Source organism: Xiphias gladius, chromosome 14 (assembly GCF_016859285.1).
Source record: "Xiphias gladius isolate SHS-SW01 ecotype Sanya breed wild chromosome 14, ASM1685928v1, whole genome shotgun sequence".
In the NCBI taxonomy this organism is placed as follows: domain Eukaryota; kingdom Metazoa; phylum Chordata; class Actinopteri; order Istiophoriformes; family Xiphiidae; genus Xiphias; species Xiphias gladius.
In genome coordinates, this window is record NC_053413.1 from 25345962 (window position 1) to 25368536 (window position 22575).

The 22575-nt window shown below is 45.5% G+C and overlaps 2 protein-coding genes across 5 annotated transcripts in view; both read right to left on the bottom strand.

Moving 5' to 3' along the window:
• The window catches only part of LOC120798827 (ATP-dependent 6-phosphofructokinase, platelet type-like), a 31738-nt gene extending 30176 nt beyond the window's left edge, over positions 1-1562 (bottom strand). For 3 of the 4 annotated variants that reach the window (XM_040143516.1, XM_040143517.1, XM_040143515.1), the window contains exon 1: positions 1302-1562. In XM_040143516.1, coding sequence (XP_039999450.1) covers positions 1302-1410 — 109 coding nt within the window. In that variant the 5' untranslated portion in view covers positions 1411-1562. The remainder of the gene's footprint in view (positions 1-1301) is intronic. The other variant, XM_040143514.1, reaches the window with a different exon arrangement.
• A 7929-nt stretch (positions 1563-9491) lies between these two features.
• The window catches only part of LOC120798999 (nuclear receptor coactivator 2-like), a 55862-nt gene continuing 42778 nt past the window's right edge, over positions 9492-22575 (bottom strand). The window contains exons 12-23 of the mRNA XM_040143798.1: positions 18773-19022; positions 18347-18577; positions 17956-18153; positions 17746-17851; positions 17461-17629; positions 16603-16923; positions 13878-13955; positions 12736-13201; positions 11708-11948; positions 11410-11572; positions 10811-10891; positions 9492-9596 (exon numbers count right to left, since the gene is read on the bottom strand). Of these exons, the coding sequence (XP_039999732.1) occupies positions 9585-9596; positions 10811-10891; positions 11410-11572; positions 11708-11948; positions 12736-13201; positions 13878-13955; positions 16603-16923; positions 17461-17629; positions 17746-17851; positions 17956-18153; positions 18347-18577; positions 18773-19022 (2316 nt within the window). The 3' untranslated portion in view covers positions 9492-9584. The remainder of the gene's footprint in view (positions 9597-10810; positions 10892-11409; positions 11573-11707; positions 11949-12735; positions 13202-13877; positions 13956-16602; positions 16924-17460; positions 17630-17745; positions 17852-17955; positions 18154-18346; positions 18578-18772; positions 19023-22575) is intronic.

Genomic DNA, 22575 nt, shown 5'->3' on the forward strand with positions numbered 1-22575 from the left:
CGTGCGACGTTTATTGTGAAGGGCTGAAAACGGAAACGGGCTATTTCACTCGGTCCGGCTTTGACCGTGGTCCTCGCGCGTCCGCGTGATTGACGAGCCGTGTTCGTTCGTTCGTCCGTCTTGTTTTTCGCCTGAAGCGAAGTTCGTTCGATCACCCTCGATTCACGGCACCTGTAGCGCTGCCGCGCTCAACTGAACCAGCGCGGACGCCATCGCCGAGGCCACGTCGCGCACCGGGAATCACGCCGACCCCACATCAAATCCTGGAAAACGGCAAAAAAAATAAATAGAAAATAAATAAAAATAAGAAATAAAAAATGGCCAGACCAGAGCGAGATGACGTTCGATTTAAAAGCCTCTTAGGCGGAACCGGAGCCGGGGAAGCTCCTAATGGGGAAGCTGTAGAAATATGATTAAATTAGAGCTTACGGCCTGAGACCAATGTGGATGCGCAGAGGGACGCAGATGCAGGCGCGCAAACACACACACACACACAACCCTGCACCATCTCTCAACCCGGCCCATGTAGTGTAGATGCAGACCGGGGGGCTGGGGCTTTGGGGGGGGACACCTCATGTGTTCTTCGATAATCGCGGTGTGGACGGGGGTGCCTCCGCTGCCCCGCGGTAAACACTGCAGCATCCGTGTGCGACCGTGCCAGACCCGGAGCGGGACCGGGGGAGCGTCAGCTGTTGCATAACCTGCCGTTCAGACGCACCTAACGGCCCGTGAAGAATGATGCGGGAGTCCCAGGTGGTAACATGAGAGGATGAGTGTGTGTGTGTGTGTGCGGGAGGAGGACAAAAAAACATCAACTCTACTTTATCCTCACAGGATGCTGTGAACCTGAACTCTCCTGACTTGACTCGCTCGTCCGGCAGAGCGGGGCTGTAACCTAGCGACTGCTTTATCGCACGCTTCCATTCTCGGACAGGGACTTCGGCTGAGGCCGGAATAGACATGGACCAGGTGCTGACGGCAAACGACCGCCAACCATCGTCGGCACCGCTGGGGGGGAAAACGCCGCGCACACTCTGCAAACGGCAGCGGCGGGTGTGAAATACATAAATAAAACGAAACAATAATGAATGAAATAAAAAAATAACAATAAACGTCCGATAACGGAACTGGCTCGACGCGCGGGGGAACAGACACAGGTGAACTAAAGCAGACAAGGCGACCCGGGCCGAGCGCCGAGGTGGTTTTTTGCTCTAGTGTTCCCCGGCGGCACTTCGCTCTCCGCGGCTTCAAACGCGGGGACTCGGCGGGGCTGTCCGACAATGGAACCCCCGCAACGTTACCTTGGGCATCTCCTCCGCTGGTCAGCACGGCGATGGATTTGCCGGCGCCGGACAGATTCTCGAAAAATTTCTTGGTGTCCTGCCGCTTGGGTGCCGCCGCGCCAGTCATCTCTGCCCCCCGGTGGTCGAGGTCACCTGCCACCGAAAGAGAAAAAAGCCACACAAAAAAAAACCAGACCGAAAACGAAACAATCGGTTGCACCGACGCGACCGGAGACCTGCGGCGACGAGCGGCACTGTGGGTCTCCGAGGCTGGAGGACTGCTGCTGTTAGTAGGACCGCAGCGGTCACCGCCCTCCTCCCTCGCACGCACACCCCCACCGCCGAAGATCGGAGATTTCGGAAAGATGACTCACCCGACGCCTCGCGGGAACGACCGGTGCACGGCGCGCACGGCACTCCCCGGCAAACGCCGTCCGCAGAGCGCACTGGTCTCTGGCGCGCTGACGTCCAACCGGCGCACCACGCTTTTAAAAACGAAAACAAAAACAAAAAAATGGCAGAGAAAAGGCAGCTCGACAGACACGGGAGGCGTTTGCCACCTGCCACCAAACGGGACTCGAGACGCGGCGGCGCCTGATATTTGACGGGAAATAACACGGTCTGCTTTTTTGACAACACTCTGCCTTTTCTTTCTTTTTCTTTTTCTTTTTTTTTTTTTTCCTGCCTGTGCGGGGTTCACACTCGGCCTCATATCTCGGGCTGCGGTTCTCGCGAGTGCTGCATTCCTGGTTCGTCGGGTCATTGTTTTCCGTTTTGGGTCGGTTTCGACCAAAGGAAGCGAAGAAGCCGCCGCCGACGCCGGCGCGCACTTCGCCAGGCCACGGGGTTTTTTATTATTTTTCCCGGGCCTGTCCTCACAAGTCGGCCCCGCATCTCGAAATAGAAGAGACACGCGTTCATAGTAAAAACTGAGCTTTTTCTTTCTCTCTTTTTTTCCAGCACAGATTAGATTCCGGGTTTTATTAGAAAAAGGCAAAATATTCAAGTGAGTGATTCAGAAAAATGAGCTCTTGCAGACTACGAAGGGACTTTTAGAAACTTCGGGGGGATAAAGTGTCACGAATGTGCTTCATAGAAACAACGACTGAGCCGAAGCTACTTGTAACGACTTAATGAGGTCCGGTTTAGGCTGCATCTGGTTCTTCCATCTGGTTCACCTGTGGTCCTGTCAAAGTTCGGGAACAGAGAATCTCTCTCGTCATGTCTGTCAGATGCTTTTCTTCATCTTTTTTCTTTGTTTTGTTTTGTTTTGTTTTCCCGTCCAGCTCCTATTTCTGGTCCCGGAAAAAGAGTCAGAGCGACGGGTCTCCACTTCTTCAACCAGTCTTTGGCTCTCACGAGGAGGGGGCCCGGAGACGCAAAAGCCCGAGGCGGCGAGCCAATGACGCGGCAGCGTTCCTGACTGACGGCTGAGTCCACCAATGGGCGTCCAGATCACGTATTCGCAGGGGGGGGGGGTGTAGTGGTCCCTCAGTCGGGAAATAATACGCTTACAGTGGCGATTCAGAAGTTTCTTTGTGACACACACACACACACACACACGGAAAAGCGGGTGTTGTAACGGCATGAAAAGTTGACAATAATGCAACACGGAGAGATTGGACGACGTGATGCAACTGCGGCAGCAATGAGCTGGATACAGATACAAAAATCTCAGATACTTCAGATACGAAACGCTCCAGGTGTCGCTCTATCATATCATAGAGTGTATATATATTGTGTGTGTGTGTGTGTGTGTGTGTGTGTGTGTAACCCTTCTCAAAAACGTCACATTACCATTTTTGACTGTACAGGTTCGACACAGGACACGACCCGTCACGGGGTTCGTGACCTTGGGCGGCTGCTTTCGCGGTGCCAGCTTTATCTGCGTCTGGTTGAGCAACCTACGGCGGCCGGCAGCGGCTACGTTTCACAATCGGACATTCACGGTTTATCTGGGGGAGGGGGGGGCGCCACCGATTCCTTATCTCCGCGGGCAGACAGTGGCACGGCTGCGTGACTGTAGAGTCGAAGGGGCCACTCGGAGGCCACCGGGTCCCGGACCAGCACCGAGGTTCCGGTCTCTATCCGCAGAACGCAGCGGGGTCTTAACGTGCGCTTGGCTCGCACGCGGTAAATCCTCATGACTCGAGGCCCGTTTTTGTTTTTTTGTTTTTGTTTTTTGCCGTCCCTCACTTCTCCAAATGAGAGTCGGGGATTTAAAACGAGGAACCGCTCCGGCGCACGGACCCGGGCGTGTCATGAACCTGGTTACGTGGCCGGGAAGTGTCTTATTTTACGGTCGAGATCCCAAACGGAGGAAGAGAGCGCCACACGCGCACCAGTGAAATGGGACAACTGTGGCGCGCTGGGTGTGAACATCTGGCTAATGCGCAACGTAATGCTTACTGTATCTCACACCGTCATGTCGCGTAAACCTTCTGTTGTCAAACCTCAGAGCTACCGGACCCAACCTCTGGCAGGACTTACACTTTGTATGGATCCTGCGTCGGCTCTTCACAGCCCTTTTATTGGGGAGCTGTGTGACGTTCACACTGAGTGCCACTCGTAGCCCCCCCCACACCGTCTTCTACGCAGTCGGCCCAGATTCAGCCCCGGTCGTCTCGGGTGGATCCGGGCTCTCCGCCGTGGCTCAAGATGGAAGTTCCGCAGGTGGGAGCCACGTCTGGCGAGGGTCGGCGATCGGGGGAGCACTAAAGGTCAAGGGATCAAGAGTCAGGACGTGGGTGTCGTTGTTAATGGGAGCCAGTGACAGTTCTTCACTGGGCTTGTAATGGCCCATGGTGCACAGCGTGGCCTCGGTCGTGGTCGTGGCTCAGAGTCTACAGGTAGATCGATAGTCGTGGATTCACGGGCATTTGCGCTTGTGGACCGTCCAGCGGCCACGCAGCAGCTGCAATAGCTCGATCATCGGAATGAATGGCGATTCGGTTCCGACTTAATTCGTCTTTGGATTGATCGAATCAGACGCGAGGTCTGCAACACCGAGGTCTGGAGCCGGGCCCGGGTCGCGCACGCACCAAAAGAACAAGACGTAAAAGCGTAAATTTGAACATGGGAGAAATTTAGGACGAATCTGCGAGAATTATCTGAAAATGTACAAAATGGAGCATATTCAAAGATCAGCAGACCTAATGAGCAAAGCCGTTTCTAAAAAAAAAAAAAGAAGAAGAAAAAATCTGCTGAAATGCAAAAACAGTCATCTTTGAGCACCTACGCCCTCCTCCGGCACCGTGAGACCCTCGCATCGCGCTGGTTTTACGCGCGGTGCACAGCCGACAGCCGGTCACAGAGAAACCGGGAGGTAACATCTCACAGTGGTCCAACCCTAACTGCATATGGCCTCGGAGAATATTCTAAAAAAAAAAAAAGAAAATGAAATCAAAAAGCACATTTTCTAAACTGTCACACCTCGAAAGAAAAACGAACGTCCGTGCAGCAGCTTTTACTCAGTGATCAGAGTTTTGTCAGTTTTTTCTGAGCTCCGCTCCGACCTGCGCTCGATGTCTGAAAACCGCTGCGGACGCGTTCTGGCTGCAGAGGCTGGCTAGAGCCAACGAGAAAAAAAAAAAAAAAAAAAAAGCACCGCCCAGCACTGGATACGATACGATACGATACTGGGGGGAAAAAAAAAGAAAAAAAAGAAAAACATTCACACATGAGGATTTCGATTTGCTGCCCACTCCGTTGTTTTTAATGCAGGCCGGCACAGCCCTTGTAAAGTTAAAGCCACAATGTGCCAGACTTGAAAAATGTCTGACTTTGGCGCCATCCAGTGATAGAGAGAAAAAAAAAAAATGAATACAAATACAACTGGGACAGTCAGATAAATTGGAAATGAACTGGAAATATAAGTTATACGGCCGAGTGCTGCCAGTCCAGGTGGCGGGATGTGGAGGAACTAGCTCTTCGTGCCATGTCGATTTTTACATTCACTCTGTGCAGATTCGTGGATTTTCCAGTGGGAGTCGCATTTTTGTTTCACTCCCCGGGGCCGGGTATCAACAAACCTCGCCACCGACTGACATGGTAAATAAAAACCTTTGCCACCTTTGGACTAATTTAGACTCTTTTATTTAGGCGACGTCTTTCTTAGTCTGTAACCTTCAACATTTGAGAACCGTTGCCTTCGCTTGGGAAATGAAAATGTGTTCAATGCGTGACGATGTGCAGCCCAACGCGAAAACCGACATCGATGTGAAAACTCACGGACCGCTACAGAGAAGTTTGACTGTCCCCCCCAGTGGGTTTATATTTTTCTAAAGTTGACCAATATGGGGCTTTATAAGCATTTAAGGTCCGGTAGTACAGTCCCGCATCAGGGCTACATCTCCGGCTAGAGACAAACTGATGTTTGCTTAATCCCTACTGGTCGACGACAGGTCAGCAAAAAAAAAAAAAAAAAAAAATCAATGAACACCCCTTTATAAACCAAAAAAAAAAAAACCCACTGCGTTAGTGAGGGAGAGTCTCCCCGTCGCATTGTGCACTTCCGCCGTGCAACAATACAGTGTCGCTATTTTTGCACTTTGATTTCAAAATGCTGACAAAGTATTACTGGAAGTTCCATGACCTGATAAGACAGGTGAACGCAGGCTAACACCGGCGGTGCAGTGTCACGTCTTGGGAGAAAACAATCTAATTATGAAACCCACAGTGGGAAGGGGTAAAACACTCACTCGGCAGTGTGTGACACACATTACACACCTGTTAACCTGACAGTTATACACCAGAAAAACCACAGATCTAAGGCATTATGCTATGTCTTTAGCATCGTAAGGTACTTACATGAATTGCAGTATTTTGCCATTGATAAAATATCCATCTACGAAAAATCTCCAACATACATGTAGCGTGTGTCAGTCCAAATCAAGAGGAAAAAGATCTAGGAGTTACTGTGCGCCAGCGTTCACGCCTGCTCTTGACGGCCCTCGACCTATGCAGAGAGTTTGACATTCGGAACATTTCCATGGCTTAACATTTTTTCCCTTGGAGGGTTTTTTTCCCTAATGAAATCTTTGGGGTTTTATAACATGCAGCACACTGGAACATAATAATTTACTGCACCGATGGATGAAAGGACACGAAGGGAAAATGGGATCAACGCAACACTTTGCTTAAAAAAAAAAAAAAAAAAGAAAAATAAAAGCTGAACATTTCTATTCAGAGTTTTCTTTTTGCAGTCAGTTTGTGTTGTCACATTTGTCTTGTTCTGCAGAGAAGAGTAGTCCCACATCTTTGTGCTTAACAGGTTTCTGGACCAGGAAATCCATGTTGCTACTTACAGTCAGTTTTCATCACAATTACAAGCTTATGTGAGACAGCACCTAATGAAGAGAGGGAGCACCTTTCAAATCGATTTTGACGAAGCTATTCCCAAGACGCTGGCCGTCCAGTCTGTAAAAGTCCTGTTCATGGGGACCGGGTCGCAACTTAACCCCCCCCCCCCCCGAGTCTGGTGTGAACCTGGGTTCATCAACCGGTGCACGGAGCTCGTGGAGAATGTCTCGTCGTCCAAAAGGTCGCGGCGTCACCCACGGAGAGATCCGACGCGACAGACCGACACACTTTTTAAACTGTCCTTCAGCGTGACAGAGAGAGCTTCAGCACATCGCAACCACAAAGACTCATTGTTTAAAAAAAAAATATATAAAAAATGGATCGCAGTAGCATGGAGTTTTGTTAGTTGTAACACACATGGTTCGGAGGCAAAGCTGCGTTGGAGGCAGAAATAACCGCAGTCGTAAAAACCTCAGTGGGCAGAGCAGACGCACAGGCAATTAGACTGACAGTCGGTCGAACGTGACGTTGACATGCTGATGTGTAGCAGGGGTCGCCGTCGCTAGCACGCCGGCATGTCAGTTCGTCGACCCGCATTCTTGTCTGCCTGTGGGTCTTTAGCTTCACCCACCGAGGTTCAACTCGACCAATGAAATATTTCTTCTCTCTGAAAAACATTTGTTGGACTAAAACTCCAAACTGCTGCTGTGCTATACCACTTGGGGAAAGAAAAAATGGTATTATAAATCTAGGTATAAATCTAAGTATGTACACTATCTATACACATTCACCTTCATTCAAAAAGTCATTAAACAGGGATAAAGCTCCCCGGCGACTACAGCAGTCGAAATATATTAATTTTAAAATGACATCAACACGTACCATCGTGAGAGATTTTCATAAAGAAAGATAACCTTGATTTTTTTATGTCATTCAAAGAATCTCTAAAATTTCTTCAAAACTATAAATACCTGTAAAATATTTGTCATAAACCTTCTTATCTGACGTTTTCTGTCTGGCTCTAAAATCGAACCATAAAAGGATAAAATCCAGATGTTTCGTTTATGCTTGTCAACCATTCGCTTCTCCAGTGTCAATCTGTGACATCATCTCAGTTTCTCACACACACACGCACACGCACACACACACACACACACACACTACCACAAACACGCTGCTTCGGAGACTTGGAGGGGCCACAGTTGGACAACGTCAGGCATACATTCATCCGATCAGAGCACACGCTAACAGCAAACACCGCACGGGTGTTTGTGTGTCGCAACCAGGGACTAATAGCCGACGGGTAGGTTCCACTGCGGCGAGCTGCAAGACGCGCATTTGTCTACGACGTGCTACATGTAACCTTTTGTGTCATAAAGTATAGATGCATTCTGAATATACAGGAGCTTCCTGTCTTAGACATGATGTTACGAGTTGCCCCTGATTTCAGTGTTTTCTTTTTTTTTTTAATGTTTTTGTGTTTTCATTTTAAGGAGCAAAAAGAACAATAATTGCCAATAACATCCTTTGATAAAATCCAGCGTCCAATCAAACCAACTAAGCTGGCATAAATGTAAAATGATGTACTTAATAAAGATTTAATTTTTTTTTTCCTTTTTGTTTTTTTGTTTTTTACTTGCAAGGTAAAACGATCCTGTTTTGTTCAGTCCGACTCCAGCTCAGCAGCTCACGATGAAAAAGGCTAAGCTAAGGCTGCTAGAGGCTGATAATATTCCTCATTTGTTGATCGCCATCATACTGCTGTCTCAAATTTAGCCTCGTCGACCCTGCTGGAACCACTTGTGTGTCCGTGGCTGTAAACTAATGTTGCGAGGACAACAGGCATTGTTCAAACCCACGCTACGATACCAGATACATCAGGCTGAGTTTGAGGGAAATGTACGCTGAATATACCAGCTCCATTTGAAAGATTTTTAAGGGGATTTCAGTTTAAGGGAAGTTAATGTGATTCTCAGTTTTTATGTTTAAAATGTTACACCATTAAACTGGTGAAAAGCCTGACCTCGTGACCAACATCTGGCGTTTACAGTGTACTGTATATGTTTAAGGATGTATGTAGGATGTGTATTTGTATACTGTACCATAAGTTCTCACATAGTGGCCTGGGCCTTTATTTACCTAAAGACCCCCCCCCCCGTTTTCTGTTCTGCTCCCATTTGCCGCAATAGCTTGCAATTGCTGCTGTTTGCTTTCAGTGAAAACTCAGCACTTCCTCCAAGTGTTTCATATTAAAAAAAAAAAAAGGGCTCCAAATCAGTTCAGTTCCCTTCCTTCTTCATTTGACAAACATCTACAGGAAGTGCTGAGGTTTATTGACGACGGAGCACAGCAGAATAGCGTCGGCTGGACTTCAATCAGTGGGTGAGAACAGCATTTTTGTTAAAAAAAATAAATAAAACTCAGAGTGGAGAATATAGAGCCTGGTTATGTTATACTGATGAAAATAATTCCGGGGAAATGCCGATTATGTTCTGTTTATCGGGGATAATCTTACAGGTACTGATAAGTAGCCTTCATCTGATCGTTGGAAAACCAGGTTTTGTGTGAGAATTTACAGAGTGCAGTATACAGATACACGTATTGATCAATCACCAGGGACTGAAGCACAAACCCCAAATCAGCCGTGACACAAAATGTCTTTTTGTGATTCTTGTATCCTCCTATTGTGCATTTACTGTTAGGATGGTTCAGATGGTAGTTTTCGCTACAACGTCTGACCTTTTTCTGTTTTTTGCATAAAATGTTAAATCAGTGTGAGCTCAGCGACACTGACGTGAATGCAGCTCAGAAGGTTTTACATGTCTTGGTAGTCCCCTCTCCGACTGGTGCCTCCGAGCTTTCTGGTGTGAAAGAGGGAGCAGTGTTTCCATCACCATGTCCTCAGCTCCTTGTTGCTCCTCCGTGAGCTGAGCTGAGCTGAGTAGCTGTCGGTGTTTTTGCATGGGTTCCTGTGTCACCTTGTCTCAACCACAGCTGGGGTCAGCAAAAATTCTAAAAAAAAGACGGAAAATCAAGAACACGTTAATCATCGAGGACATTTTTTTTATCTAAAAAAAAGGGAAAAAAAGAAAAGAAAAAAAAAATACAAAAAAAGTTATAATAATAAAAAAAAAAAACAACACCAGATTTTCTTCTTTTTTTTTTTTCAGGGTTCACCATATTAAATTTACCACTTTTTAAGACCTTTTAAATTACACATAGCATACCGACCAAAGTATGAAAGACATAAGTTTTAACAGTAGGGATGATATGGCCTGGAATTATTTACCGAGAGCATGAATTTATTGACATTTATAATCATATTTTTTCACAGCTTTGCAGCTTTACATCACAAAAAAATCCTGATAATGTCGTTAATTAATCACGACACATGACCTGGACCTGGATAAGCAGCAGAAAACGGATGGATTAACCAATTAAAAAATAACCTTTTGATTTAATGTCCACACATGGATTTTAAGTAACATCAGAAGTCTGGAACAATAGAACCGGAGGTTTTCCAGCCAGTATTTGTTATACTGACATACAAAAACATTTTATAAGTAATGAGGACTGTTCTGGGAAGTGATTTAAGTGAAGTTCACCCAAGTCCTAACACACGACAAAATGTGGTTTTTGAAAAGTTGCTCGGGTTTCAGATTGACCCTCAGCTGTTACTGGGCCAGGGAAACTGAACTGAATTTCACTTTAACACACAAAATATTGATCAAACCATGATTTTCAGTTCAACGGAAATAATAAAACGAGCACTAAACTGCCAGACTCAGCATAGTATCATTAGTGTAGTACTGAATGAATTATAGCATGTACACTGAGAACTAATTTGGACCTAGAATTGAGCCCTGGGGTACACCGCATTCACAATAGCTTGTGGATAGCTGTGGGTGCAGGGAACAGGTCACCAAAATGAAACGCAATGTTTTATTTGAAATAAAATAATCAAAACCATTCCAAGGTGATCCTGTAGATAACAGCCCGATAGTCTTGCAATAAATATGTCCACTAAAACATATACTGTATAAATGACCATGCACATCACGGAGGAGTTGTTTTTGTCTCTAAATGTAGTCTTCAATTTTCCTCTAATGTAAATGAGACACTAATTATATAATGTCAGGCTTATTAAACACATGATGTTTATGTGACAAATCTGAGCATTATCATAGACAAGGTAACATGCACAAAGACAACAACCTTTTACTTACAGAGCTAGCGTCATCGTCTTGTGTCAGCATGTCGATTCCCGCCAGCTGCTCCAGGATCAGGCTGTTGTCACTCACCTGTACCTGGAAAAAAAGAAAAAAAAAAAAAAGACAAGAAAGATGAGCAAAACGGCTAAATATGTATAATAACTCCTGGATACTGGAGATGACTACTAAGGACATGTCTGGACATGATCAAGAGTTAATTTTCCATTTTTTGTCAGACTCGTGGACACAAAACACACCAGAACAATTTTGCATTTGTTGAAAAGGCCACGTGTGAAAGACGTCTATGTTGCATCTTCCATAAAAATCCAATTTATTTAGACAATAAGTGTCTCTATTTGTGCTATTTATTAAAAAAAAAAACCAAAACATAGTGACTGTGAGCTGCCTCTGCCCTTAGGTTAGGAGTGACTCTGAAACACAGAGGGTGAATCTAAAACACCACGGTAATACTGAGAAGCAAAAGTAAACACGACAAATATGAATCAAATAATAAACGTGAACATTAATCATGGCCTCCAATACGGTTATGCATTGACGTGAAACAGTGCATAGCAGGCAGCGTCTAGGCCTGTCCAAAATTGTGCATCTCTCACCTGCTCTGTATTCATGGAGGTCATAGAGCCCATCTGTCCTGACATCTGGTTCATGTTGCCACCATTGCTGGCCATGACTCCCAGGTTCATGCTGTTGTTGCCGTTGTACATTCCTCCGTTGGGTTGTGTGGAGTACTGGGACTGGGACTGTTGGGGGTACACGCTGAAAGAAGGCAAGCTGCGTTAAATAGCAGGTATTATATTCTCAAATAAAGACTTCAATCACAGTGAAAAGAGCCTGATGTTGGCTGTTGAAAAGCATGTTCACATGAATGGTGAGTTGTTAATCAGTTTTTACCTGTTGCTGGTGGAGATGTTGGCAGGTTGGGACCATCCGTTGAGGTCAGTGCTAGGCTGGTAGCCGGGGGGTCCTCCCTGGGTCGGGCCCTGGGGTTGGGGTTGGGGTGGGCCCTGACTCTGCTGCAGCATGGGGCTTTGACCCTGCCCCATCCTGGGGGACAACAGAGGGCTCTGGGGGGTTGCAGCCCCACATGGGAAGCCTGACACAGGATCCGGGTGTTGCTGCTGTTGGCTCATTCCTGGAAATTAAAGCAGATAATCGGGTCATAAGGTGAATGGACAGGTACGATAACACACGCTATCATCTAAAAAGTAGTTTTTACCTGTAGCTGGTAAATTATGCTACCTCTACTCTCATCCTTAACAAGGGGACAGAGAAAGACAAATGGGAACGATCTTGCCTCTAAACGTGCCTCTAAACCAGAAGAAAAAGTGACCACTGACTCTTGAAAAAAATCTTCAAAATTTTGATTTAACATCCGGTTCTTGGTAAATGTAACAATTACATGTGGCAGTACAATTGAAAGACCAACCAGGAACATGAAGACAACAAGTAAAATCCCCAAAACAATATCTAAAACACTGACAGAAGACACATGAAGTCAACTAATATAAGAACAGAGGAGAGAGAAGACTTCTTTTTCACCGGCAACACCACCAGAGCTATTTCCCTTCAAAATGACCATGTGTGCTCAGTCAGTCTCCGGATTGGTTCGTGACAGGGTTTAATTTGGACAACTGTGTTAATCTCAGTGTAAAAACAGAAAATCCTATGCAACATATCTGATCTGCACACAAAAACGAATCCAGCGCAAGAAAAATATTTTAACCGTGCAACCTTCATCCGCACCCAATCAGCTTAAAAAAGGGGCTTGATTTCAACAGTCTGAACAAAGGTGATTGTATTTGATCACCGCCACCACCACCACCACCACCACCACAACAACAACAACAGAAAAGAGATTATATCTTCCACGAAGCACGCAGAGATCATTGAGACGCCGCTGCTACGCTCTGATCATATACCTGAACTGCTGAACTGGAAGGCACTGTGCTGTGCTAGTGGACTCATTACCCTGCTGTACTGCCTGCCTACATTTCCCATCATGCCCTGGCCAGTCAGATGATGGCCGGGGGAGAGAGGGGAGGAGAAGGGGCTGGAGGAGCCGGGATGAGCAGGAGGAGGTGGAGGAGAAGAGGGCGGGCGACTACCATAGCTGGAGGCCGGGTAGGGGAACTGCTGCGGGTTGCCCTGTGGGAGACGCGGGTTGGTGCCGCCAATGGGCATCGGCGTAGGAGCGGCGCCCCCGCTGGGCATGTTGCGCGGCATGCCGATGCCCTGAGTCCGCATCATCATGGCACGCTGGTGGTGCAGATGTTGTTGCTGCTGCTGCTGCTGCTGCTGCTGCTGCTGTTGCTGTTGGCGTTGGCGTAGGTGATTGCTGAGGTACTCGCGCTGACGCTGGGCCAGCATCTGGGCGTTGAGGGTTCCCTGCGGGAGGAAACACAGAAAGGCGACACTCTTGTGAAATAAAACAGGCCGTAAGCAAGACTAAAGGGGCGTCTGCTCAACCAACCACAAAATACCGTCAGGTCTGCGGATTTCTTCAGTTTGACAGGGTATTCACTAACGCTCAGCCCCGCTGAGTTGATCTGATCCGATTTGAATAAGAGCAAACGCTGGGCTGTTTAAAACACATCTTGTGCTTGTCAGGAGAGCAAAATAAAGTCTTCTCAGCTACTGGACCTACCTTATTACATTAATTTCATTTATATTTCAACAATTTGTAAGGAAATTAAGAGTTCAAAACAAGCACTTTTTTTCTTTTCGAATGGTTGCGACAATCAACCATCTAACAAACTACAAATATAAATCCACAATCCGACGCGTTAAGATACTCATTAACAGAGTATTAGAATTCCCCGTAACAAACGCACAACACACGGTATGCTTAAGTGCCGGCATGGACCAGCAAGAGTCAATGATCTACCAAGGAAACACACACAGTACTGAATCCTAATCTTCACAAAAAAAACCTTCCTTCAGCATTGATGGCTGGTGTCATCGAACTGTGATGACGGATATTTGAATGGTGTTAGAAAGTGAGTTGGAGTAAGAGAGAGTGAGAGAGACACATACATACATACATACATATACACAGACTGACCTGGTTTGGTACATTAGACCTAAGAGGTAGATTCATATTGGACACTCCACTCATCTGGTTCACCATTGGCTGACGGTTCTACATGGGGGATGGGTAGAGAATCCTTATTAATCTCCATGGAAGGTTATGGGATTCAGCCATCAACCCCACCAGCAATAAGAAATACAGTTAGTTTCAAAATATCAACCTGGCATGTCATGGCAGTTTATGAATGTTAAAAACACCTAGAGTCAGTCACCATTTCATCTGGCGGGTTTTTTTTCTTATGAGCAGCACGATCGAACCTTTCTGTGAAACAGACTGTTTGCCGAGCTAGAATTGAATCCAAATGAATTTAAAGCCTGTGTGTAAGTGCCGCTCGAAGCCAGGCCCCGTACATATCTCCCCCTGAAGCACTGAGACTGTCATGGTTCGGGTCTCGCTAAGACTCCTGTGGGCCCGCTAATGCCGCAGATGTTTGCAATCATACCAAATCCAACCACTGCATGAAAGATATTTTGCATCAAAAATGCACTGTAGGGTGTATTTAAATTTGAAGAATATAGAGGAATTTTCATGATTGCTCATCTTTTCAAATGAAATCCTGCACATTAAACTCTTGCATGTCAAGTATTATTTCATCTGAATGCGACCCACTGATGTACTTACAGGAGGAGAGAGCTTAAATTGACACTGTCTCCCCACTGGCACCAACAGAAATGTACAGATGAAAGTGCAAAAGTCGTGTCTCACAGCTGCAAACGCTGCTAGATCATCTGAGCTATTTCGGTTGATATGCACAGTGTTACTTCCCTCGACTCTCCACCAGGTGGCGGTCTAGACTTTAAAAATATTGTACAAACGGGCTGTTCAGAGTAAAGTCACTGGTTGTGAATTGTTATATTTCAGAATTTCAGAACGAACCTCCTCAGTATGAAACATCTGGTATTTACGAGGGTCCTGAGACGCAAAATATGACGACATGAACAAATATAAAAAGCAAAACAAAAATAAAAACGTACAACGAATCAAAATGTATGCATTAACAATACAGTAACTAAACGTAAGGGTACAGGGCCATGCGATCAGAAGCAGGAACATTTCTGGGACATGGGCTCTTCAAAGAGGCAGAATAGTGTGTCGACAGCCAGTCAAATAAGATAGTGTCAAGCAATAATCTTTATGAGTGAGTGTAAGATTGTCGGTGTGTGTGTTTGTGTGTGTGTGTGTGCGTGTGTGTACATGTCTTGTGCGTGCTCATTGTTAAGTGTCTCGGCAGCAGGGAAGTGCTGATGAAGGCAGAAAGCTGAAACATGTTTGTTCCATTCTGGCTGCTGCCGTTTAGTTAAACCCACTGAACCCTGTTGGCATCACTGTGTGCTCTGTTGCATCACATGTCAGAAGAAGAATATATATATTTTTTTTTTAAGTGTTGGCTGGTACTCTTCAAAAAGAGACAGCCGTGCTTTGAATTTGGTGTTTCAATAGGAAGCGCGGTATCTTTTTCATGGTATTGTGGTTTGGCACTGAAATACGGATGAAACAAGTATGAAGTATCAGGACCCATTATTCAATTTAGTTAAAAAAAAAAAAAAATGGGAGAAAGACAAAAACAGTTGAATTTTTGATATTCCTTAAGAATTAAGTGAGGCAGGCTCTCACCATAAATATCTCATTTATACAGAGTAACTGATTGTATCATCTCTGACTGACCACAGCCGTTCATTGAAATAAAGCTCCAAGTTGCAGGATGCGTGTTTTTAGGCTCGAAGTTTTATCACAAGGCTTCTATTAGGACACATTTCGGGAAAATTAGTCCTCCCCGGGTTTGACTCAGAATCAATACAACAAAGTGGGGAGATAAATTACAGTATTAAAGTAGCCGGAATGATTGTGGCAGGGATGCAATGCAAGGTAAACTAAGCCAAACGCCGGTTGTCTGCCTAACACACACACAAAAAAAAGACTGCTTTCATAAGAGTAAGAGTAACCAAGAGGCCGTAATTTTTAACCAAAGTATTAGATAATGTTGTTAGCATGGATTTTCGACATAGTAAAAGCCAATTTGCAAAATCAAGCATAAAATCCGAAATGTTTCCTGCACAGCAGCAACTCAGTGGTCTGTGAATAAAAAAGCTGAGATGTCTCCCCACTTCCAGGTCACTTTTGAGCCCTGAAGTTCTTCCAGCTTTCAAAAATTAAACGACGATTTCCTGTTTCCACTCGATGCAACTTAAAGTTAAACAAAAACAAAGCTGCAAACTCTCTGGCTGTTTGTCTAAAAGCTTGATCACGCCGGTGTTTACGACGGTGAAATTCTGGACCCAAATCGGTCAATTTCGATGGAGTCTCCACGATCAGCGGATTCGCTCAAAGAAGCAAAATAAGAACTCGGACAGGTGAATTTGCTCTGTGGACCGATTGCCAAGCACCTTGACGGCGCTGACCTTGCATCCATTTTGCTATGAAAGACGGCAGCCACAACTAACAGTGGTCAATGCACAACCTACAAGTAATCACTTTGTCACCAAGCATCCGGCACCGCCTTCGGTGTCATGATAGGACACGCGAGTGAATTCTGCTCTGCCACTTTCTGATGTGACTGGGCACAAACCGAGTCACATCGTAAAGTCTCCACTGGATGTGAGAGTCTGTCCCATCCAGTTACCACAACATGCCTGGTTTGAGGTCAATAAACATCACAAAACTGGACCAAGAGTGATGGAACATATCTGGCTTAACCTACCAGCTGGGCTTGGAGTCTGTGCTGCAGCTGGAGCCGCAGGTTGTTGGGCTGAGGTGACACGACTGGACTAGGCCCCCCCGGCCTCATCCCGGTCGGCCTGGGCCCCACGCCCCCGGGCATCCTCATCATTGGGGGGTAGCCAGCGGGGGGCATCCTTTGTGGCCCCATGTGGCCAGCCATAGAGGGGCCGTGGAACCCGCCATCAGGAGGAATGCCGCCGTAACCTGGCTGGCCACCGTAGTGCTGGCTGTACTGGGGAGGCTTCATACTGGCTGCTGGGTCTGAGGAGCTGAGGTACTGGTCTTGGTCCGACAGGGGACCCTGCATGGTGGGAAGATGGGTTATGACTGTGAGGAATAAATGAAAATTTAGCTTGGTGTTGTTAATCGGCTTAAGAAGAGTTTTCCTCAGTGTTGCCCCCTGTTTTCTGTGTTGTTTTCTGTGTAAATGTTCAGTATTGACTGCATGTTGACTATGATATAATCTGTATATCTTCATATATTATGTTACCGTCTTGAGTTTTCATTTGCTTTATTTAAAATATTTTTTAAAGAACAGTTAATAACGATTTTCTTCTCTTTTATTAAAACTGTCAGAGACTAGAATAGTAGGATATGTACTGTACGCTATGTTTAAAAAGTAGGCCCTCTAAGCAAAGCAAGTTATCAAAGACTAGAAAACACACTGAATATAAAAAAACATAACTAAAAATGGGGGGAAAAAGCCATCCATAAAAACTTTTTAAATAACATGTTTGTTATGCTGGGCAAAGTTGTCTGTAAAAGGGTATTAAAAATACATTTTCATAAATGATGTTCATTGGCCGGTTGTTCTCCAGGTCAGTCCGGGGGACCTCACCTGTCCAGCCAGCGTGGGGATTCCCAGCATCTTGTCAATCTCCTCTAGACCCTCATAGTCCTTTAGCACCGTGCACAGCTGGTTCAGCAGGGCTCCTTCATCTGGCTGGCCCTCGGCCCCCATGCTGCAGCACCCCATCCTGTCCTCCTGGGGGACGCCATACGGTGGCCTGAAAGACGCCCATGTGTTATTGTCACTACAGGCTCACGGGGTCCAGATCAAGCCAACATCTGAAGCCCACAACTGCGGCTCATGTCTAATTTTTATTGGCCAACTCTTCTTTACCTGCTCTGGTTTCCATAGTGATCCATCATCATTCGGTCTGGCCATGGTGCAGTCTGATTGGGCGGAGCTTGTTGCTGAGGGTACACGGGGTTTGCCATCTCCATCTCTGGAGAGAAAAACACAGATGAAATGTCGGAATCAGTCGATGAGAGCCGACGTCAGTTTGTGAGTTTCTTTCTTTCTATCATCTATCTGTTGTTTCCCTCTCACCATTGCCCATCATCTGCATGTTGACCATAGGTCTGGACCCGGGCGGGCCTCTTGTGGGTAGCGCTGTGTTCATGTTGGGGACCATGCGACCAGGTCCGATCCCCTGACCCATCATTGGCCCTGCAGTACCCCCTATGGGCCCCTGGGGACCCCAGCGCGGCTGCATGGAGCCCCGCATTGAGCCATTACTCAGCATGCCTGATTTGGGGGGAGGAATTAGTCGCATTTTGAGATGATTAGATTCATTTAATAAAATACAGAATCTTAAAACCTTAATTTTCTTAGATGTGAGAAAATGCTGATTCGAATTATTTCAAGATTTTTCACAAATTCTGTGAAATTTCTACAGTGATATACCTGGATACATATACCACTTCTTTCACTGCCTCACCTGCATTGGCCATCGCAGCTTGGTTGGCCATGCCTGCGTGACCTCCCATCATGCCCTGCTGTTGCTGCTGCTGCTGCTGCTGCTGCAGTAAGGAGTAGGGGCTGTTGTTGCCGTGTTGAGGAGGGAAAAGCCTGGTGGCGTTGGGGCTGGGGCCCATACTGCTGTCCAGTGCCATGCTCCTGACTGGAGGAGCACCTCGACCCGGTTGGCCCGGCGTGGCACCATTAATGCCTGCTGGGCGGAAGACAAGCTGTTCTTTTCCTAATTCATCATATACAGTTTTGTACTTATGCTGAGAGAAATTATGTTATCAAAGTATCCTTATTTTTTCATGGAGATTCTAAAGATTTTTTGCAATTCGAAGCATTTTTAACACCCAGAAATCATCAAATTAACTCGGACACAACCATCCTGTTGGAGACATACCTGCTGGGCCCATGGGAGGGAAGGCTCTGTGCTGGTTGGGGGGGCTGCTGCTGCTGCTGCTGCTGCTGCTACTGTTGGTCATCTGCAAGATATCGCTGATGATGGCCTGTTTGTCCACAGAGGACCCAGGCGGCACAGAGGAAGAGGAGGACGAAGAGGAGGATGGTCCTCTGGCCGGTGGCTGGCCCCCGAACAGCTGCTGCTGTCCGCCACTCTGCAGGTCCTCCAGCAGGTCCTCTAGCTCACTGGTCTGAGGTCAGCAACAGCAAAAGACAGGGTACCAAAACAGATATTTCATCGCATGAAACGACAAGATTAACTGGTGAAAAAAATAGCAAAAATGGTCTAATTTTGTCATTTTCGCACAACCTAACATAACCTGAGATCAGTGCCAGTGTGCCACATCTCCATAACCAAACTTTTACAAAGACATCATCCTGGGACAGCATTTCATTTCGGCTGGGTGCCCACATACACTTCAATACATATTCCGAGGAAGTCTAGATGACATCTAAGGACTTGTCTACTAAAATACAAGAACTAAAAATGTGCATGTTTCAGAATCCACAAATACGCATGCAAGGATTTTCAACTTACTTATGATTCTTGTTTTAGTCTTGTTTTAGTCTTAAGTTGAGGCAGTGCCGTCATGATCAGACAACACTTTCGATTTTACTGCTAGGGACAGCCTTGGTCTTTAAAACGTCTTCTTGCTTTTGAAGAGGTATTTGAAATAAAAATGCAGGTTCTCAGGTGGTGAAACCTTTTTTGCTAACAAAGAATGAGGGAAGCTTTAAGTTAGGTAAAAAAATAAAAAATAAAATATAACAAGTACATCTGGAGGGTTTCAGATGCTTCAACAGATTTGCTACAAAGAAATGTTTTTAAATCCTGCTTAATGTTCATATATAAATTGTACATTAGAAGTAGAATAAGGTTTTCTTTGTCTTCGTTTTGTTTGTTTAATTAAGTTAACATGCAGAAAACAGAAAATATGGAAATAACTAGATGGTGCCATGGATTAAGAGTGAAACTTTTATAGAATGAACATGTGTCACTTTTGCTAACAACTTTGAAAGAAACTGAAAACCCCCCACAGTGTTACAGTGTAATTTAACCTGCCCCGCGCACACACACACACGCGCGCACACGCACACACACACACACACACACACACACACACACACACACACACACACACACACACACACACCATTGACAGGGATGGTTTCCTCCGGCCGTTTGGCTGGTGAATAGAGGAGGAGGCTAAAAATAAACTGCCAGCACTAATGAGGTCATGTGTGATGTACAATAAGACACAGCCACAGCTCTGTTTATCCAGAGTATATACACACACACACACACACACACACACACACACACAGACAAACACACACACAGCCACCACAGTGTTGCCACATATCAAGGGCATCATTTCAAATGGGGATTGGAGGCACATGCCACCCCCCCCCCAAATCCTTTCAATGTCCAGTTTTTGTTGTATAGTTGAAGAGTGTAGCTTTCATTGGCTAACATTAGCCACATAGAGTTCATTTTTTTTTTTGTTTATGCCGCATATTAAACATTATGTTTTAAGCCTGACATGTTTTATATTTTCCACATTCTGAACCCGATGTCTCACTTGCAGGAAAACGTATTTTCACATGCTCTAGAAATTACACACACATTGTCACATGCTTGCTTTCTCACACACCAGGCAAGCACTAGCACAAATACACACAATGAAATGTGAGTACGCAGTCTCACACAAACTTACACTCCGTAACCAGGACACACAAAACCCACTGTCACATGATCCTGTGCACTTTCTCATAACCACTCCTGCACATTCTACACAAACAAAAACAGACACACTCACTCACTCTGCCCCTCATGTTTTTTTGTTTTTGTTTTGTTTTTATCATTTTATTCCTTGTTTCTCTCATTTAATTCCGAACTCATTTCTAACGTAAAGCGCAGTTTTGCAGTTGTTCACAAAAGGTGCTGTGTAAAGTTTGACTGTTAACACAAACACATGCAAGCGTACTTGCACTCTCTGTAGAGACATGCTGACCTTCTATTTTTCAGCTACATTGTTCTTTGTTTCATTTCTCTGTTCCGCCTGTTCTGCTTCTTGTTCTGGCGAGCTGGAACATCATCAGGACAGTCTAAAAACTCCGATTAAAAAAAAAAAAAAAAAAAAAGCACCTTTCTGGCATCATGAAATCCAACTCAGCAAAGCCTCATCTTATTCTACAAAAGTACAAAGCACAACCTTACAGGATGACGGCCTCTGAATGGCTCTCCTCCGGCAGCAGCTTCCACCGCTCCAGAGACACAACTGAGGCAGGTCCGACCTCTGATCCTCAGCCCTCCTCCCTCTGCCTCTTCCTGGAACTAACTTCAACTATGTCGGTGCACCTGCACTCTCTATACGCAACAACACTACTCTTAACTGGCGAAACTTTGCTGTGTTTTAACTTAACGCTTACTGCAAGGAAGGAAGTGCTACACTGTAAAATACTGGTGCCGCTAAAACCACTTGGGTACACCACTAGCTTACCACTGGAAGTATGTGGGCAAAAAGTATGGGGACTGGGTGGAGCTGTGCTAGGACAACCAAGCAGAAACCACTATGGATTACGGTGATAGACTGATACCCTTTTTATACAGGAGATGCACATAAGAAAATGCTGTCACAGGTTAATCCCTGGTGGCTAACGTTAGCTGAGACCCCAGCCTGCAGTGTAGTGGCATGCACGTCGCTGTTAAACCAGAGTGCAGGTAAAATGATTTTTAAACAATACCATCCAATTAATTCCCACGTATAGTAGATGGATGTTCACCAAAACTTGGAAGTGTTTGGCCAGCGTTTAGCCCCTTAGGGAAAAGTCCACTGACGCACTATATATTCACCCATTGAGAGAGACAACTGATGTGGTTTTGACTCTTGTCACTCAGTCAGTCTAAATGGGGTGATAGTGACCTATTAGTCAAGCACTTGGTTTTCCGTTCTCTCACTCACCCACTGACTCCCACATATGATTAAGCTTTTTAAACAGCACTCCTGTGCATCCTTTGCCAGAGCATCTTGTGTTTCAGGGAGTGTACCAACTCCTGACAGCCTGCCATCGGCTGCCTAAATAGGAAGTCAACACACATCTGACAGAGCCAATCACCAAGCCCCCGCTCAGCAGCCACTGGGCTTCTCACTTGAAGGTGTTTATAGGAGCTGTTAAATACGTCCATATGTCAATTTATTAAGCTGACAGTTACCATCATGTGTTGCTTAGTCAGTCTCCCCCTCAAAAAAGGCATATCAGATACTACCAGAATAGTTTTTATGCAAGTTCGGTGAATCATGCTAACATATTTCTGGTGCAACTTTGCAGCCATGCTAGTGCCATGGCTAGAGACAGCTTTTAAAACAGATTGACACTTTTTGGTTACAGATATTAATGATCCCCGGAAGATGAATCTAAATGACTTTGGGGATCCGATGACTTTTCATGCAGCGCCATGAACAGGTCAAAGTTTCAACCTCAGTTTATGACAGAAAAGCTCTAAGACCAGAGGGAGACTTCCCACTATCCTACAGTGTACTTATTTGTAGATATATACTAGTAAAGCATACTAAAATCTAAACTTTAGTATGTTTTAAATATAAATATACATGTTATGTCAAGGATAGGGTGTCTGTAGGGTAGGATTTGGATAGTCAGTTAGATTCTCTAACGAACATTTTAACAGTTCACGTCAGCTGTTTGTAATTAATGTCAATTCCATAACTTAGCAACAGGCCA